At 41.4% G+C, this 17,412-nt stretch overlaps 1 protein-coding gene across 2 annotated transcripts in view; it reads right to left on the bottom strand.

The window, feature by feature from the left end:
- The window catches only part of edar (ectodysplasin A receptor), an 82,358-nt gene that overhangs the window by 38,906 nt on the left and 26,040 nt on the right, over nucleotides 1–17,412 (bottom strand). For both annotated transcript variants that reach the window (XM_059646617.1, XM_048533065.2), the window contains one exon: nucleotides 6,554–6,616. In XM_059646617.1, the coding sequence (XP_059502600.1) occupies nucleotides 6,554–6,604 (51 nt within the window). In that variant the 5' untranslated portion in view covers nucleotides 6,605–6,616. Of the gene's footprint in view, nucleotides 1–6,553; nucleotides 6,617–17,412 lie in introns of those variants that run through there.

Raw genomic sequence — 17,412 nt, forward strand, 5'->3', positions numbered from 1 at the left:
GGAGCTGGGGCACATTTGATCACCCTCACTGGACTGTAACCTGGTCTTGAAAACTCTATATCCCAAGTAGGTAATTTGGGGTGCCTAGAACACACATTTTTCCCTTCTAAGGCGCATGTCCACCTGGGAGAAACATCTAAGGACCACGCCCAAGTTCTCTAAGTGCTCCTTACTGGTCTTCCCTGTTATTCACACTCTGCCTAGATAAATGGTCATCTGGGACAGACCTTGTAAATTGTTCTCCATTGTCCACTGAAAAATCACAAAGGCTGAGAATACCCCAAATGCAATGCCATACATTGGTACAAACCGTAATGGGCATTAATTTAACATACTTCAATACATGGAATCCTCATCTAACTGCAATTGTATGTATACATGGCTCATGTCCAGCTTCGTGAGGGAATGCTCCCCTGCCAGCTTTGCATATGAATCCTCTGTGTGAGGGATTGGGTATTTATCTAGCTGCAACAAACGGTTTATTGTCTGTTTAAAATCCCCACAATGACAAACTGACCCATCTGGCTTCACAGTCAGTACTATTGGTGCTGCCCATTCTGCAGAATGTACTGGTTTGATGATTCCTTTGCTTTCCAGCCTTCTGATTTCTGCCTGCACCTTTGTCCATAAGGCAAATGGCACTGCATGGCCTGTTCAAAATTGTGGAATTGCTTCCTGGCCAACATGCAAGGTGGTCTTGGCTCCTTTGACAGTCCCTAGACCTTCCTGAAAAGCTTCTGGGTATTTAACTAAGATTTCACTCAGGCAATCTTTTTCTAATTGAAAAATGTTGAGAAAATCTAGGTGAATCTTTCTGAACCAATTTCACCCCATCAAGCTTGGGCCTGAGCCCTTTACTAACTGAACCAGTTACTTCTCATAAGAGAGCAGAATTGAAGTTGTACAGTTAATCTGTAAAGGTTCCCTGGTATAGGTTCTCAGTCTAGTCGGGGTCTTAAGCAAACTTAAGGGTTGGAGTCCAGACTGAATTTTATTAAAGACTGATTCTGCAATCACTTAAACGGCGGTGCTGGGTATACAACCTCCATTAGAACCGGGTCACCATTTAAACAGATGTTTATTTTGATTGGTTCCGATTTGGATGTTGCTGAGCAATTTAACTGTTCCAAACCAGATGTAGGTGGACTTTCCATGGGGTGCACTCTCCTGGATACCAGTCTATGAGTTCTCTGACTCAATTTAGGACTAATGGGACTATTTTGCTGTCTTGAGTCCACATATCAGCAACTACAATGGCTTGCCCAGATCCGGAAGAAAATTTTAACCATTTGGTCAAGGCCTGAGTTTGTTTTGGGGTTTTGATGTGAAGTGACCTAATGTCCCTCTGTTCAGGATATGTCCTAAGTAAAGCTATACAATTGCCTTCACTCAAGTGGCGTTCCCCAAGTTCAGTTGGACAGGTGAGGGTGTCCACTTCCATAGAAATACCCTACAACTCATATTCTCCACTTGCCCTATTTGTTGAAGATAAAGCCAGGTATAGTGCCTTGCTGAAGTCCAACTGGGCTTCAGCTGGAAGGCACTTCTGTCTGATTACATCGTTAATCCCACTCTTGTTGCCACTGAAATAACTGCACGGAGGCCAGTAGCCTGTCACAAGTTCATTCTTTATTTACACGTGGAGAGTCCTTGACACTGATCCACCTCTCTCAGAGTGAACAGAATGTCTCACACTCCTGTTCTTAAATGTCAGCTAGGGCTCTCTGATTGGAACACATTCACAACCCCAGTCAGGGAACTCATTGTCTATGAGATCCAACTGGCTGACCTTGTTACAATCACTACAAATAATGATTGCGTTTGTAACAGTATATTTGATAAGCATACAACTGTCTACAGAGGGGTGCCGAGTGTGAGGCGAAATTGGGTCACCTTTTCTCAACTAAACCAGTTAAATAACCATTATCAAACTGAAACCCTATTGCATTCTATTTGTACCACATGTTTCTTTTCTGAAGTGTGGTTTTGAAAGACACTGTTCTTAATTTAAAAAAAATTTCCCATGGGAGCTTGGTGAAATTAAACGACTTAAGTCCTGGAAAACCATTACCAAATGGCACTGAAGGTGGTAATGACTTGCCTGTAGAAAGAAAGGTAGCTGTATAGTATTATGGGGCAAATTATCACTTGAGATTGGTTTGCAGGTTAAAGTAGGGGCAGATAGCAGCAGTGAAGTGCAGAAGTAGAGATCAATCAGGACCTGCAGGGATTTAAAAGACGATGGTCCTTAAGTATAGTGGGATTTTTGCAGCATTAAAATAAATGATCGTTTTCCTGCATATTGAAAGGACATTTTCACTAAAAGTTGGCCACCTGAGAGTGTTGTGGGGAATTCTAGTGCAAAGGTCAAAAGGATCTGGAGAACATTGAGTTGGGGAGGCTGAATTCACAACATTTCTTTTGCATAGCATTCAGGATAAAAGTTAAACTGAGTTCACAAACTGAGCTGTTATTGGCCAAAGTGAAGATAATTATGCTTTTATACTCACTTTTGGGATGAAATTGTTTTTTGTCAGGAAACAGTCAGATAATAATCAGGTAAGACATGTTTTGTACCCTGTCCAAAACTCTCCTCTATTGAAAGAAAATTCTGTGTAGTGTAAAACAAACTGTTAGCTTACCGTCAAACAGTGCTACTGGCAAATATCAAGTTCATCCCCTTTGGCTTCCACTTAGAATGGTTCAGTACAGTGATTTTGCAATACTATTTCTAAACTGTCAGTCTGTGTAACTGAAGCACATTCACTGAGGCCCTCACAGATACCCTTACAAACCAGTTTGGTTTTGCAAGTGAGATAGTAAGAACTGCCGATGCTAGGGAATCTGAGATAACATGGTGTGAAGCTGGATGAACACAGCAGGCCAAGCAGAATCAGAGGAGCAGGAAAGTTTGATGTTTCGGGTCTTCTGAAGAAGGATCCCAACCCAAAACGTCAAACTTTCCTGCTCCTCTGATGCTGCTTGACCTGCTGTATTCATCCAGCTTCACACTGTGTTATCTCTTAGTTTTGCAAATGTTTGAATTGCATTCCTTCAAAATTTTATTTGAAGTAACTACACTTTTTGATTTGTTTTCTGTTAAATAGACAGAACATGAAAAGTCAAGATCTGATATGAGAAAAAACTTGCATCTATGGAGTGCATTCCATAGGGTCAAGTTGCCCCAAAGCAATTTACAGTCAATGAAATGGTTTTTGAAGTGTTCGCCCTGTTATAATATAGGATAGGTTACAGTTAATAGAATGGCAAATGTACAAGGTAATTTCTGGAAGATGAAACTCCAAACAAGTCATGAGATTTAGTTAAAAAAAATCTAGGCCCGAAACGTCAGCCTTCCTGCTCCTCTGATGCTGCTTGGCCTGCTGTGTTCATCCACCTCTACACCTTGTTATCACATATTAAACTCATGTTTAACAGAATCTCATTTTTCTTCTTGCCTGGAGCAATATTCAGGAATTTATTTTTTCTCTTCAAACCTACTAGTTGTGTTGTGCATATTTAGGAAGCATTGGCAGCCAGGGAAATCAACGTCTGACAGCATTATTCAAAGGTGCTCAGAACAACATTCACCTTTCAAAAGACACCATCCAAACAAATTAGTTAGTACAGTAATATAGTTAATTGCTGCTTGTAGAATCTTGCTGCATATTAAATTGGATCCATATGAGCACACAGAATAAGAATGTGACACTTCGAAATTAGCATCATTAATGAATATGCATTGGGATTTTAAGGTTGTGTAAAATTTTATATGGGAAAACAATGTTTCTCCTTTTCTTTCTACTTTATACCTACAATTGTTGTCAGTGAGACCCATGCACTGGATTTTAAGGGCCTCCCAAAGATGGGAATTTCAAGACCCAATCTAGCACCAACGAGCAGCAGCATTTGGAGACGTCGGGGTAGGACAAGAATCCTGCTGTTCATCCCAATCAGGCAAATTGAGGTACTTTACAAACTTGTTAAGAGCCTCTCAGGGGTAGTAGGTTAGAATTTCAAAGTTGCGCATAACAGATATGCAGCTTCAAGAACAGATCAACTAGGGGAAGGCAGATAAGGGGAAAGGAGCCATCATACCTCCTTTTGGCATCACCCTAAGGGTAAGTGGGGCAAAGGGGCACTCAATCTTTAGTCAGGAGATGTCCGGGTTGCAGCACACATAGCAAAGAGCGGCCACACTGCCGCTTTGAAAGGGGTCAGCACCCTCTGGCATTATGAGTACAAAAGAACAAAGACGAAAGTTCAACTGGACAGATAGCTTTTTTTGTATTGATTCACAGGATGTAGGCATCACTGCCTAGGCCAGTATTTATTGGCCATCCCTAATCGCCCAGATGACAGTTAAAAGTTAACCACATTGATGTAGGTCGAGAATCACATGTAGGCTAGACTAGGTAGTTAAGGATGGCATTTTCCTTCCCTAAAGGGCATCACTGAAACAGAAGGGCTTTGTTTACTCCAACAACCGTCAATGGTTTCATGGTTAGCATTAGATTTCTTAATTTCAGATTATTATTGAATGCAAATTCTCCCATGTGCCATGGCAGATTTGAACCAGGGTCCCCAGCTCATTACCTGAGTCTCTGAATTGACAGCCCAGTGATAATATCACTAGGCCATCACCTCCACACATACCTGCCCTGAAAGAAGGCTCCAGATGGAAATGGGGGCACCACTATTACATTTTGAACACAACTGCAATGCAGGGCAACAACATCTGCATAAAAGACAGAACACTGAATATCAAGAGAACACAGGAGAGGGAAGAATAACAGGGAGGATATAGGGCCCATACCCTCATTGATGGGTTGACCAGTACAGGCACGGCTAACTGGTGCTGACTGGGAAGGAGTTGTGCAGAAGTGCTTTCAGGTAGAGGGTTACATCACAAAAACATGACACATCACATCACAATATTGGTCCTCATGCCCTGCCAATACTTATCAAAGACACTGCAATCTTCTTAAATTCTAGCTCCTTACATGAACCAGCAGTGACTTCAGGGGCATTTCAAAAAGGTTGCAAACACTGCATATTCCTGGGCACCAATGCCCTCTTCGCCAGAATTAGATTACACATTAATTGAATGAAAAATCTGAAACTTTGCAAAGCTGAAAGCATTGGGTTTTTCTCTTCCTTCACTGGATTCCTTCAGATGCAGAGTATTATCAACTGCAATTATGAGACCATTAAGGCATCCAGTGAGTGAACCATTTGGTTCAACAGCTGGGAGGGCTCCCACTCCATTAATATCTAACTGGTGTCCAAGCACAGGCTGAACTTCCTTCATTTTCCTGGCTACTGCCAGGAATATTTCATCCTCTGCCAATCCAGGCTGGTTCAGATGTTCACCTCAGCTTCCAAAGTGCACAAATGGATCCTACAGAGTTTGAGGCAATAGTTTCTGGCCCCTGTACAGGAACCTGACACATGGGCTCACAGCTGATACCACTTCTACCATTTGCTCAACTGGGCAGTCATTAAGCAGGCTATCGAGTTTCTAAAGTTGGGCTCCCAGTGGCTGGATGAGTCAAATAGTGCCTTTAATACTTTTTGGAAAGTATTTTAGTCTTTGTGATTATCTGCTCCCCTCTCCTGAACATTGCCCTCCAGAATGATCTTGGCCTTGTGAACAGTGAGCTCCTCGAAAAGTTCAATGTTGGGGAGAAGGACTGAACAAAGGCGAGAGATTAGGAATATGAAATGGAAGGACAAGGTGCTGAACAGAAAGATCTCTGAGATGAGGCTCAGTTCTGTCCCAGGTGCCAAGATTCTGGGTTCCCCTGTGACATCTTGCTTCTCTCTGGTGAAGTGGGAGGCTTTGCCATGAACCATAGATCTCTCCCACTGGGCAAGCTGTAGCCCTAGCCGTGGCTGCTGTGAATGAGCCTCACATTTCATCTGAGCCCTTCCAGCTCCACACTCAAGGAATTGAAATGAGTAGCATGTTTTTCTCCATATCAGGTCAGAGGTCTGACTTGGGAAAACTGGGACTTTAACGTGCTCTTACTAGGGGCCATTTTCTCGATAGAAAACAAAGCCTTGAAACAATTAAAGTGCTATAGAACCTGCAGTGTGATTTCTAACTTTGCAGTCATGTTTCAGTTTAAATTTGATGTTAATTTGGGCATTTCTTTGATATAGCAATACAATCTGACACAAGTTATGTAAAATGATATATTGAATGATAGGTGCTGCGCAGGTATAGTATATGTAATAATTAAATATTCGGCATTTTTAAAATTTTATTATCCTACTAACCACTTTTGATAGTCAGTTGCTACATTACTTGAAGGAAATAACCTGCACATTAATGATGGGCTCAAGGATATAACGCATCACTTCTTAAACAAACAAGATTGTCAACTGTCCTATGTTTCGATATTTCAGTTCTACTTCTCATTAGATCTATATTTTACAGGACTGGATTCTGAAATCATAGAATTCTTTTTGAAGTCATGCCCCAAATTATTGCACACCTTACAAATGTCATTCTCATTTGAATATATTTAAATTGAGCCTCCGTACTTACCAATAGTAAAGGGAAAACACGTGTGCGCCAGAGTGTCTTGCAGTGCAACATCTTTTTATTCACCTGTAACACATTTATCAAAATACATGAATAACAGCGTTACTTCAATCCCTTTATAATTTAAAATATTAGCACATTCTTTTATTCTTTCTATGGTAATTCTACGACTGGGTGAGATTTGTGCAGAAAGAAAATAGTATGATTTTTTGAAGAATTTTATGGCCTAATTTGGCTAACTGGACCTAGAGTTAGCTGAGGGACAGAAGGCCATTGATAGTCAAAGGATGTTTTTGTGACTGGAAGCCTGCGTCCAGTGGGGTTCTGTAGGGATCAGTTTTGGGGCCCTTGTTCTCTATTGAACATATAAACTGTTCTAGACTTGAATGTAGGAGATTTGGCCTGTTAGTTTATGGATGATACAAAAATCGGTGGGGTGCTAAATAGCGAGGAGGATGGCCTTAGATTACAGGAGGGTATAGATGGGTTGGTCAAATGAGCAGATCAATGGCAAATAGAATTCCTTGTGGATAAATGTGAGGTGATGCATTTGGGCAGGACAAACAAGGCAGGGGAATACATTACGAATGGTAGGATCTTGGAAAGCAAGATTTAGAAGGACCTTGGTGTGCATGTACACCAGTCTCTTAAGGTATGGGTCAGGTAGATGAAATGGTTAACAGGGCATACAGTATACTTGTCTTTATTAGTCGAAGCGTAGAGGATGGCAGTGATACTTGAACTGCTTAAAACATTGATTAGGTTACGGTGCAAGTATCGTGCGATTTCTGGAATCTGCATTGTAAGAGTACGTGGTTACATTGGAGAGGTGCAGAGCAGTTTTATCAGGATGTTGCCTGGGCTGGAGGGTTTTGGCTACGAAGCAGGAATGGATAGATTGGGGTTGTTTTCCTGGGAGCAGAGGAGGCTGAGGGGATCATGTTTGAAATGCACAACATTACAAGGGGCATAGACAGGGCAGCCACAAACATCTTCCCTTGATGCAGGGATCGATGATAGAGGCGAGGTGTGGAGTTAAGGTAAGGTGCAGTTACCATACCTCAGGCACAGGGAGAGATTGTGAAGGAGAGTCCATCATGGTATCTGCAAACATTCCGTATGGCAAACCAATTGTCCAACTAATTGAGCTAACCAACTCACAAAGGCATACAAGACTATGGGCCAAGTACTGGAAAATGAAATTAGAATAGGTAGTTTTTTTTTGACCAGTGTAGACTCGATGTGCCAAAGAACTTTCAACTGTCCTGTAGACATCTATAGCTCAATGACCATGAATGTTGTTTTCTCCTGAAACAGACCATTTTAAAAAAAGTATTCCCCTTTTTTTAAATTGCTCAAACACTATTTCAACAAATGCACAAAATATAATACAATGAGCATCAGAAACTCAGTAAGTCCTTTCTAGTCATGGTTTCTGTGGTCAGTATAGCTTGGTGCTGGTGCGAAGATTATATGGTTGATAGAACAGAAATAGGCTGAAAAGTGACCCAGGTGATGGAGGCTTCGCTAGCTGAGTGGACAGCTGGCATGAGCCCTGCATTGCCGCTGTTGGTGAAGGCCCAATATATTTAATAGCCGCCACTGGACTTTGCCCAGGATTCAGAATCCCAAAGGCAGAAATCCTACTGACCTGACAGCCAATCCAAGGCCAGCAACTTTCCATTGCAGACAAGACCACCGAAAGGAGTAGCAGCTGCCTGCTATGCACACCCCCAGTTCTGGATAGCAAGGTGTCCTGGACCAAAGGTGGTGGAGTGTAGAGAGTTGCTGGCGTGTGTCAGAGACTTGGCTTTCAAAAGTCAGTCCCAACCTCCCCATCGTCCTCTTCTTGATGCTGAGTCCCTCAGTCATTCCCAGAGTGCTTTGAATGAAGGAGTGCCTTGGAATCCTTCAAACAGCTTTGCTAAGGGTTTACTACCCAGATATCCTGAGTGGTGACTCCCGGCTGCTGGTTGAATGCCAGTGATGGCAGGATAAGGCTCTTCAGTGGGCATTAATCACCCAGATGGGGGCTTTAACTAGCATCTGGGTGGGAAGACCTTTTGCAAGCCTTCCTGCATGGTTTAAAATCAGGTTGAAGCCAAAAAGCTGGGTGTTATCCATCTGGCATACCCCTTGCAACCCCTGACAACTGACTGTTCCCATTTCCAAACTCATACATGGGAGAGCATTAAATTCAGGAATTTAAGTGCTGCCCGTCAGAAGAACTTCAGGATATAGGACCCCAGTGGTGGAAATGCCATTCATTGATAGGTGGGTGGTCACTCAGAGGTCAGCTGCTCTGCACTGTACAACAGCTCTACCACAAACAGTGACAGTTGCCGGTATTACACCTGCCAGAGGCTAAGGGTCATCAAGGTACCCAATGCGACATGCCAGATTAAAATTCTTCCTGTAGTCTTGTGTCTTTGGAGAAGTGTTGCCAGCTTTGTCACAAAAACCGTTTCAGGGAAACAATGGCATCGATTCATCAGGTAATCAAAATAACATGACAGATTTCTTTCTGAAGTATTAACTACAACAAAAAAAGCATGAGTGACTCCTTGAAGCTAGCCCACCACCTAAAAGGCACAAATCAGCAGCTTGATGGAATACTCCCCATTTGCCTGGATGGGGGGAGCTCCAATATCACTCACAAAGCTTGAAACTATCCAGGAGAAAGCAGCCCACTATTGCCACCACATCCACCAGCACCAGCTCCCTTCACTACTGATGCTCATTGGCAGCAGTGTAAAAAATCAACAAAGGTCCTTAGATGAGACTTTCTTACTTCACTTTTCGCTGGAAGGACAAGGGCAGCAGATACAAGGGAACACCACAATCTGCAAGTTCCCCTGCAAACCACTCACAATCCTGACTTGGAAATATATCACGGCTCCTTCACTGTCACTCGGTCAAGATCCTGGAATTCTGTCCTTAATGGTATTATGGATCTAGCTGCAACACATGACCTGCAGCAATTCAAGAAGGAAGCTCACAGCTGACTAAATGTGGGCCCACTGAGCAATGCCAATATTCCATGAGTGAAATAAAAAATAAACAGGATAATAACAACAACAGGAAGAAGTAATTGGACTTTTTATCAATTTCTGCCACTGTTGAATCTTGTTTCGATTCTAAAATGTCTAAATGGCACCGTTTTCTTGTTCATTGCTGTTAAGATTTTTTTAACAGCAAGATAGGGAAAATTGCATATATTGTCACAGATTAAAATTAAAAGCTAACGTTGTTGCCAAAGGATGAGATTGTGAAATATTATGATAAGTTCTGCATAATATCATACTCCCAGCTTCACATTCTGGCAAGCACTTGAAAAAGAAATGTAATTTATCTTGGCAGTCCCCAGTGGTCCCTTCAAAGGCCACTGGCTAGTTCATGTGCAGGCTTGTTTTTAATCGAAAAGTAGCAGGGCTGATGCCAGCTGCATTTAGGACAGCAGATTTTACCTTTTATACAGGAAGCTTCCAAGAGAATTGAGACATGCTATTTTTCTTCAAATGGTTTAACGCCTGTTGAAAATGCAGGCAAAGGACACCACTTTTTATTATGCTTTTAACAATATATTGGGTGGCCCACATGCAGTGCACAATGTGCGCATACACCTTCCCAGCATTCTGGGTGTTGTGCACCCATTTTAAACATGTCTACCAACATGAATGTCAAAACCTTTAAATTGAGTAAGACAGTCTTCTTATTTGTCAATTAACTGCATATTACATAAATTAAAAGCAGTAGCAGCTCATTACAAAAACATGAACACAATTACTGTAATTGTACTCTGGAAGGAATAGCTGTCGAGTTCTACTGAACTACTTCCAGTTGTCTAGTGTCCCTGCAATTCCTCAATAACATAAGCAGACATACAAACGCATATTTAACATACCAATAGTTACTAACCCATTAACCATGTCTCAATCTTCTTGTACAATCATGCAATGTCTAAATATCACAAGGAAATTGGCAGCATACAAAGTAGGAGGGTCCTCTACACGTACTTATTACTGGGTTTAGAGACTTATTCAACATAATTAAGTGTATTAGACATTAATCATCGCCAGGTTCATTATCCTTGCTGCAGTGTGAACAAATATGTCAGGATACCATAAGGATTTCTCGTTAACCACTGTAATCCAATCATCCTTTATACCTCAGGCTGTAAAATGTCTGTTTGCAGTGAACAAAGGAAAAAAGAGTCACTGTGAACAACATTGGTGTTCTTCAACTAACCCGGTATTGCTTAATAAATAAAAATTGTTAAAAATTATTTTCTTCTCCAATTAAAAATTGTAATGCAGGGACCTCAAAATTCACTTGATCTGACATATTTTGAACTGCAGGTGTTTTGAAATGGTGAGCAAGAGCCATCATAGACCATAACACTGCTAACCTCAATGGTTCATTTTCCAGAATGTCTTGAAGTGACTTACTTTTTGTAGCGTTGAAATGATGAAATACCGCACAAAAATCATAGTCAAGTGCTTAGCAACCCAACACAATCACAGTTACATTTCCAAATAACTTTCCACCATTTTTAAGTTCCAAAGTAAAATATTCTACAATTCTCCTTGCACATACTGGAAAATGATGATTAATGTAAGAAAGAATTAGAAACACATTCCAATTGTAGTGACATGCTTGTTGTATTATGTCTCGTGGTCAGTATATCTTCAAAAGGCATCCTCTTGATATTATCATTGTACTAAAAGAGTGAACTGAGGGTAGGAAAATCTCATACTCAAAACATGACTGGAAGTGTATGCTGGGAGAGAGAGAATGGGAACTGCAGATGCTGGCGAATTCCAAGATAATCAAATGTGAGGCTGGATGAACACAGCAGGCCAAGCAGCATCTCAGGAGCACTGCTCTCTTGAACCTAAGAGCTTAATATTAGCACAACCACCTATGTGCCTGTGGTATGTAATGTTAGAAGATAACATTATTACAATTTATTACAATTAATATAACATCACAATTAATCTTGGAATCTTTACCATCACAATATCCACTCCCAGTTTCTTATCATATAAGAGATAGCATTAGCATTTCCCCACCAGGTAAAACATTTGTTGGAGGTAGACACACACCAGTTTGCACTCTACAAACTAAATATGTTGTCAATGTAATTTATTCCAAATGATTCCTATCTGAAAATGGTTTAATTAAGCTTCAATTATAGTTAATGCAGGAAATTCAATATTTCCCAGCTACAGCTTTTGGTAAGGATTATCTTTTTGCTGATCTTGGCAAATCATTTGTTATTTGCAGCCAGCTGAACCAGCCAATTCAAGCTTCCTGTGTACCAGGTTGCTACTCTAAAATCACCACAGCTTCCTGCAGTGTAGAAAATTGTGATTGTTTTCATCCACCCAGTTGCAAAACTCAAGTAACAGTGCCAGCCAGCGAGCTCTTACAAGTAGCCCACCCTGGTTGAATCAAAAGCAATTAGTTGTGGCTCATTGTCAAAACTGCAGAGCTGGAATGGTGAACATGCTGGGAGAATATTAATGCCTACAATAGGTGGGCTGCGGTCAGCTGGGGAGGTACAATATTAAAAATTTCAAACTCAAACTCAACCTACAATGAACCCTTGCGGGTTTAATGGAGGCCAGACCAGAAGACCAGTAACCAAACTGCTCTCAAATGGTGCATCTCTCATTTAAATATTTCAATGATGTTGCTTGCCTTAGCTCTTACCGTCTATCAAAATTTTCTGTTTGATGAGCGGCTAAAGGATGATATAATCGATTCAATGGGAAGACGATTTTCCTAGGCTATATTCACTGGCAGTAGTAAGTGCGCTTTCCACTGACTCACTGAGCTTATCCATCTTGGTTTTCCCCTGAGGACCCAGCATCATAGATCCAGTCTTCAACAAATTCGATTTGCTCCACATACTATCAAGAGATGGCTGAAGACTTGTGCACCAGAACTAGCCATACCATTGCTGCTAGCAGCTGACCCTCACTCACATCCATCACCACCTCCCCTCAGTAACATGTTGCAATCTTGAAGCATTTCTTGTTCTATATCAATGGCATAGAATAAGGTGCTGGCAGCACCTTTTTTGGCACAAAACTTGATGGTGTTATGCATCGGAGGGGAGTTGTGATAGACTTCAAAAGCACATAGACAGCTAATGTAATGGGGGAGCACATGGCAGGATACAGTTAATGCACAAAAACATGAAGGCATAATTTTGGAAGGATGAACAGGGCAATACAGGGGTGGAATTCTAAAAGTGTTCAAGAGTAGAGAGACCTGGGCATGTATGAGCACTAATCTTTAAAAGTGGCAAAATAGGTTGAGAAAATAGTTAATTGTACTTCCAAGATCTTCAGCTTTCTAATGGAAGTATGAAGAGCAAAAACAAGGAAATTGAACCTTGAACTGAACCTTGATAAAAAATATCTAACTGGCTGGAATTTGAGGCCAGTTCCAGGCACAATCTGGTGGGGAGTAACTCACCTCTTGACTCCTCAAAGTCTGACCCAACTAAAAAGCACAAGTCAGGAGTTGATGGAATTCTCTCTACTTGTCTGGATGAATGTAATTCCTAAAAGACATAAGACACCATCCAGGACAAAGCTTGATTCACACCCTGATTGGTAGGTGTAGGGAATGCTGAACAATTAGAGAAATTAAGGTTCTGGTCAAGACAAAGAAGAAAGCAGATGTCAGGTATAGACAGCAGAGATCGATGGAATCCCTAGGCGAGTATAAAGGCAGTAGGAGTATATGTAAAAGGGATTACATATTGCAGGAGGACAAAATGGGGACATGCGATAATTTTGGCAATAGGTTTGAGGAGATTCCAAGAGGATAACTAGGGAGAGAATAAGACCCCTTAAAGATCAGCAAGGCTGCCTACGTGTGGAATTACAGGAGATGGGGAGATAATAAACAAGTATTTTGCATCAAGTGTTTACTTTGTAGAAGGATATGGAAGATAGAGAACATGGGGAAATAAATAGAGATATCTTGAAAAATGTCCATGTTACAGAGGAGAAGGTGCTGGATGTCTTAAAAAACATAAAGGTGGGTAAATCCCCGGAACCTGATCAGGTACACAGGAGAACTCTGCGGGAAGCTAGGGAAATGATTGCTGAGCCCCTCGCTGAGATATTTGTATCATTGATAGCCATAGGTGAGGTGCCAGAAGACTGGAGGTTGGCTAAGGCAGTGCCATTATTCAAGAAAAGTGGGTACGAAAAGCCAGGGAACTATAGACCAGAGAGCTTGACATCACTGGTGGGCAAGTTGTTGGAGGGAATCCTGAGGTTTGAGGAATTACATGTATTTGGAAAGGCAAGAACTGATTAGGGATAGTCAACATGGCTTTATGCATGGGAACTCATGTCTCACTAACTTAATTGAGTATTTTGGAAGAACTAGCAAAGAGGATTGATGAGGGCAGAGCAGTGGATGTGGTCTGTATGGATTTCAGAAAGGCGTTCGACAGGTTAGCAAGGTTGGATCACATGGAATACGGGGAGTACTAGCTATTTGGATGCAGAACCAGCCCAAAGGTAGAAGACAGAGGGTGGTGGTGGAGGCTTCAGACTGGAGGCCTGTGACCAGTGGTGTGCCACTAGGATTGGTGCTGGGTCCATTGCTTTTTGTCATTTATATAAATGATTCAGATGTGAACGTAGGAGGTATGGTTAGTAAGTTTGAACATGATGCCAAAATTGGAGGTGTAGTGGACAGTGAAGAAGGTTACCTCAGGGTACAATGGAACCTTAATCAGATGGGCCAATAGGCTGAAGAATGGCAGATGGAGTTTAATCTAGATAAATGTGAGGTGCTGCATTTTGGAAGGCAAATCAGGCAGAGCTTATACACGTAATGATAAGGTCCTGGGGAGTGCTGATGAACAAAGACACCTTGGAGTGCAGGTTCATATTTCCTTGAAAGTGAAGTTGCAAGTAGATAGTATAGTGAAGGAGGCGTTTGGAATGCTTGCCTTCATTGGTCAGTGCATTGAGTATAGGAGTTGGGAAGTCATGTTGCGAGTGCACAGGATAATAGTTAGGCCACTTTTGGGATGCTCCGTACGATTCTGGTTTTCCTGCTGTAGGAAGGATGTTGTGAAACTTGAAGGGGTTTAGAAAAGATTTAAAAGGATGTTGCCAGGTTTGGAGGGTTTGAGCTATAGGGAGAGGTCAAATAGGCTGGGGCTACTTTTCCTGGAGCATCACAGGCTGAGGGGTGACGTTACAGAGGTTTATAAAATCAGGAGAGGGCACGGATAGGGTAAATACTCAAGACCTTTTCTCCAGAGTGGGCAAGTCCAAAACTAGAAGGCATAGGTTTATGATGAAGGGGAGAGTCTTAAAGGAACCAAAGGGACAACTTTTTCACACTGTGGTGGTGCGTGTATGGAATGAGCTTCCAAAGGAAGTGGTGGAGGCTGGTACAATAACAACATTTAAAAAGCATTTGGATGGTACATGAATAGGAAGGGTTTAGAGGGATATGGGCCAAATACTGGCAAATAGGACTAGATTTATTTAGGATATGTGGTCAGCATGGACAAGTTGGACTGAAGGGTCTGTTTCCGTACTTTACATCTCTTTCACTCCATGAGTCTATGAATGCCCCATCTGCCATTTTCCTTCCCTTCACCTCTGATGCACAATGTCAGCAGTGTGCCCCATGTACAAGATGCACTGCGGTAATTCACAAAGGTTCCTCCAACAGCACCATCCAAATCCACAGACTCTAATCACCTAGCAGTACAAAGGCAGAAAACTCATGGCAGTATCACTATCTACAAGGTCCCCTCCATGTCATACATTATTGTGACTTGGAACTATATTGTTGTCCCTACATTGATGCAAGGTTAAAATCCTGGTGCTTACTTCCGAACAGCACTTAAAATATTCCTATTCCTCAAGAACTGCAATAGTTTAAGAAAGCAGCTCACTAACACGTTCTCCGGAGCAATTAGGAATGGGCAATAAATGTTGTCCAATCAGCAATGCCTATATTCCATAAACAGAGAAATGTAAGGATAAAATGATGCCACAGTCTTAAAATGAATGGTAATGGTTCATTCAGTGATGGGAACAGCTGTAGCTGCCATCGTTGAAACCACCTCAGACCCTGTCTCAGTGAAGATTGGAGTCAAACAATGCTATGTCACTGCACCATTCCTCTTATCACACCTCACCTCCAGCAAATGCCCCTCAGGCATGGAAATAATTTACAGAATCGTCGGAAAAATGTTTAACTGACTCGACCTTAAATCCCAAATCAAAAGTGCTCCAACTTCAGTCGTACAAATGTAATTAGTTTGTTATCTCAAAGGAAGGACATGCAGAGTTACATGGAGAGGACAGAGGAATGGCACAAGGTCAGCTGCTCATTGGGAGAATTGGTACGGATACAAGGGTTAAAATGGGACATTTTCTCTGCTGTAAAAACTCAATGATTTAGTCATTGAGGTTTAGTACAAGGGTGAAGCTTGTGCTCCAGGCCATTTTCTGAATCATATGTGCAAATGGATCTTCCAATGAATACCTAGAAAACTAAGGTCTTCTTCCAAAAAGCACTCATAGTAAAACATATAATGCATTGTTTAAGATCAGTGGTGAGATCTAGGGAAATGTGGGCATTTTTAATGACAAGGGAGCCTCTACGTGATGACGGCAAGCATTGAGTAGAAGATATATCATTGCCTCCTATTTAACAGCTGAGCTTTTGGATAATTGAGGAAAAGAGTGCGAGGACCAGGATCTGCAACCTAGACCTAAGCTTATGATCTATCAGTCAGTTTAGATTCTTGCACTCCAAAATGCTTGTAGATATTCAAGTTTTCAAACTGAGAAGAGCACAAATAGCTCGGAGGACAGTAGGATTGGAAGAGATTAAAGAGATAGAAAGTAGCAAGATCATGGAAAGATTTGAAAACAATGATATGTATTTTAAAATGGTGGCTTTCTTAACCTAGAGCCAATGTAGGTTAGCGAGCACACCAGTTACATGAGAATGGGATACAGTGCAACTGACAACAAAAGTGGAAGAGATTTGAATATTCTGAAATTCGCAAAGAGTTGACTGTGAGAGGGCAGCCAAGAGTGCCTTTGTATAGGTAGTAAAGGTATGAATGAGGTTTTCACCAGCAGTTGAGCTGAGTCAGGGATAGGCTCAGGCCATATTACAGGGGAAGAAATTGATGAACTTACTGACAGCTTGGGTACATGCTCCAATGCTCAACTCTGAACAATTTTACCACATTTTAATTTTACCGTAACTTAGCGATATTAAGACTGGACAAGGAAAATATTTTCAAAGCTTGTACAAATGGCACGTGCCAACATGCTGCATGCAGGTGCATATATCCCAGCTGCTATAGGTGCCAAAAGAAATATTATTCCATCCTGTATCAAAGGTATTTGTCATCTTGAGAAACATAGAGTTCGCTCTCCTCCCTTATTTCTATTTAAACATGACTACACCAATTAATATTACACAGAAAGTTGAAAGGGAAGTGATCATAGTATTAAGTCAGGTTTAAAATGTGCAGTATTTCAGTGAACTGTTTTTAAACACAGGCCATACTATTTACCTTCTAAATGGCAAAGCAGACAAATGAGTGGTTGGCACTATGGAAGCATTAGGAGTTCAAACCATTTTTAATGGTTGGGTCTCTTTACATGGTGCTATCCAGTCTCCTGGCCAGCTGTTTTGGGACAGAAAAACTTAAAATAAACATCAGCATAATGTAAACTTAAAGACGAAATCAAGCAAGAAAAAATTCAGCAATTCTTTCTTGCTATACATTCATAGGATGAGGGCATCGCTGGCTAGGCCAGCATTTATTGCCCATCCCTATCTAC

Source organism: Stegostoma tigrinum, chromosome 6 (genome assembly GCF_030684315.1).
Source record: "Stegostoma tigrinum isolate sSteTig4 chromosome 6, sSteTig4.hap1, whole genome shotgun sequence".
Classification (NCBI taxonomy): Eukaryota; Metazoa; Chordata; class Chondrichthyes; order Orectolobiformes; family Stegostomatidae; genus Stegostoma; species Stegostoma tigrinum.